General features: G+C 39.4%; 1 protein-coding gene across 1 annotated transcript; it reads left to right on the plus strand.

The window, feature by feature from the left end:
• Window positions 1-917: 917 nt before the first annotated feature.
• LOC121556416 (zinc finger protein 239) lies at window positions 918-2,567 on the plus strand (the record flags this gene model as incomplete). The annotated part of the gene is made up of 1 exon (XM_045215798.1): window positions 918-2,567. A coding segment is annotated over one exon (900 nt), but the record flags the coding sequence as incomplete, so codon positions are not given.
• Window positions 2,568-3,112: the final 545 nt, after the last annotated feature.

Below are 3,112 nucleotides of genomic sequence, written 5' to 3' on the forward strand. Positions count from 1 at the left end.
TTTTACAGGGTGGTGTCGTGGCTGAAACATTTACTAAAAGTTTAAATGTAAATGTTATTCACCTTTCAAATGGAACCACAAAGATTGTTGGAGGTCCACAGAGAATGTTGACTTGAAAATATGTGTTGTTTTGAATCCAGGACGGGCAGCTCCAGTCCTCGGGGACGGAGTGGTGTCACACTTTTCCCCCATCCCTAGCAAACACAGCTGATTAAACTAAATGCATTCTAAACTGAACATCATGATTAGTTGATTATTGGGGTCAGGTTTATTAGCTGTGATTGGGGCAAAAGTGACACCAATCAGGCCTTTATTAAAACACTTTTTTCTCAAGAAATAATCAAATAGTTTGACCACCCTGTTTGGAAGCTTTTAAATGATCTCAAACTCAACCGTTAATATTTTCCAGTGATGAAGACGATGGATGGTTCATTGCATGGTGGGGTTTGCAAAAATAGTCAACTTCGAGCACCTTTATTTACATTTACATTTACGTCATTTAGCAGACGCTCTTATCCAGAGCGACTTACAGTTAGTGAATACATATATTTTTTTATACTGGCCCCCCGTGGGAATCGAACCCACAACCCTGGCGTTGCAAACGCCATGCTCTATCAACTGAGCTACATCCCTTTATCTCATGAATGTTTTGGCTTTCAGTTACAAAAAGTCACTTTCTTACCACTTCTTCCATAGGCAAACATGTAAGGAAAGCTTTTTTTAAATCAAAAGGGATTCTGTCAAAAATGTATTGAATTCAAATGGATTTACCCAGTCTACAAAGCACTACAGCCACTCTGTGATGACAAGCTCTGCTCTTTTATTTAGGGATCTAGTCTAGGTTAAACATCATAGGAAGACAGTTTTATCATGTGGAGGTTTCATTAAAGTCTCTGTTTAACTAAATACTCTGTTTGTCTTTGGCAGGAGAGAGACCAGACTCTCACGCTGACAGCGGGAAGAGTCCTACAGCGGAACCAGACCCAGAGACGGCCAAACCAGCGAGACAACACCACTGCTTCCAATGTGAAAAGAGATTTTCCCGATCAGGGGACCTCAAAGCTCATGAGAGGACACACACAGGAGAAAAGCCTATCCAATGTTCCCAGTGTGGAAAGAGTTTTACCATGTTATATAACCTGAAAAGGCACGAGAGAATACACACAGGAGAAAAGCCTTATCAATGTTCCCAATGTGGAAAGAGTTTTACTCAGATAGGGCACCTAAAACAGCATGAGAGAATACACACAGGAGAAAAGCCTTATCATTGTTCCCAGTGTGGAAAGCGTTTTACTGTGTCAGCTAACCTGAAAATACATGAAAGAATACACACAGGAGAAAAGCCTTATCAATGTTCCCAATGTGGAATGAGTTTTATTCAGTTAAGGAGCCTGAAGGAGCATGAGAGGACACACACAAGAGAAAAGCCTTATCAATGTTCCCAATGTGGAAAGAGTTTTACTCAGAGAGGGTATCTAAAAGTGCATGAGAGAATACACACAGGAGAAAAGCCTTTCCAATGTTCCCAGTGTGGAAAGAGTTTTACCTGCTTAAGGAGCCTGCAGGAGCATAAGAGAATACACACAGGAGAAAAGCCATTCCAATGTTCCCATTGTGGAAAGAGTTTTACTCAGAGAGGGTATCTAAAAGTGCATGAGAGAATACACACAGGAGAAAAGCCTTACCACTGCTCCCAGTGTGGAAAGGGTTTTACCTGGTTAAGGAGACTGAAGGAGCATAAGAGAACACACACGAAAAAAGCCCCACCACTTCTCACTCTCTGTGTGGAAGGACAATTTCCCAGTCAGAGAACCTGAAATCACATGAGAGAATAGAGAGGCTGTGTTCTGACTTATGTTTTTAACTGACAATTTGTGTTTTTGTCTATGCCACATGAAATCATTTTGTTTATATGAATTCTTACTCAGAAATAGGCATATTTTTGTTTTTTCACCTCGAGGCCTGATCATATCTAAAATCAGATTAAATACTATAAAATGTGTGTTTTGTTTTGGTTATGAACTTTAATGCATTGGTTACAGGTATAAACCCTCAGTTGTTCATTATATTATTTGGATATTGCTAAATGTAAATTATTATATAGATGAATGGAACTTTGCATTTCTTGATTCTAACCTTGAAACCTATAGACTTTGATTTGATATATAAGATTAGGCTTTTGCTAAATGAATTTGATTGAAATTGATTGGATATATGATTTGGATATTGCAAAATGAATTTGATTACATGATTTGGATATTGCAAAATGTAAATGATGAACTAGATTCATAGCATGTGCATTTCTTGATTCTAACATTGAAACCTTTTGAATTTACTTGTGTTTCATTTAGTTAATTTGTATAATAAAGTCCTCAAGCTAAAGGTGTATGAAAATGTGATGTTCTGATAACATTGATAAGTTGTTAACATGAAAAACATCCACTACCTCATGACTGTTTCCATCAGTATTATTCCACCATGTCAGAGAGAACTGGTGCTGATTGTAAAAATGATTTTATTAATGCAGCGTAATTTTATCTGAATAGAAATAAAATCACATGAGAGAATAGTGAGGCTGTGTTCTGACTTTTGTTTTTGACTGAGAATTTAGTGTTTTTGTTCATGGCACATGAAATCATATTGTTTACGATTATACCTGTCTATATAAGGTCCCACAGTTGACAATGCATGTCAGAGCAAAAACCAAGCCATGAGGTCGAAGGAATTGTCCGTAGCGCTCCGAGACAGGATTGTGTCTGGGGAAGGGTACCAAAAATGTCTATAATATTGAAGGTTCCCAAGAACACAGTGGCCTCCATCATTCTTAAATGGAAGAAGTTTGGAACCACCTAGACTCTTCCTAGAGCTGGCCGCCCAGCCAAACTGAGCAATCGGGGGAGAAGGGCCTTGGTCAGGGAGGTGACCAAGAACCCGATGGCCACTGACAGAGTTCCAGAGTTCCTCTGTTGGGATGGGAGAACCTTCCAGAAGGACAACAATCTCTGTAGCACTCTACAAATCAGGCCTTTACGGTAGAGTGGCCAGACGGAAGCCACTGCTCAGTAAAAGGCACATGACAGCCCGCTTGGAATATGCCAAAAGGTACCTAAAG

This window comes from Coregonus clupeaformis, unplaced genomic scaffold (assembly GCF_020615455.1).
Source record: "Coregonus clupeaformis isolate EN_2021a unplaced genomic scaffold, ASM2061545v1 scaf0516, whole genome shotgun sequence".
Classification (NCBI taxonomy): Eukaryota; Metazoa; Chordata; class Actinopteri; order Salmoniformes; family Salmonidae; genus Coregonus; species Coregonus clupeaformis.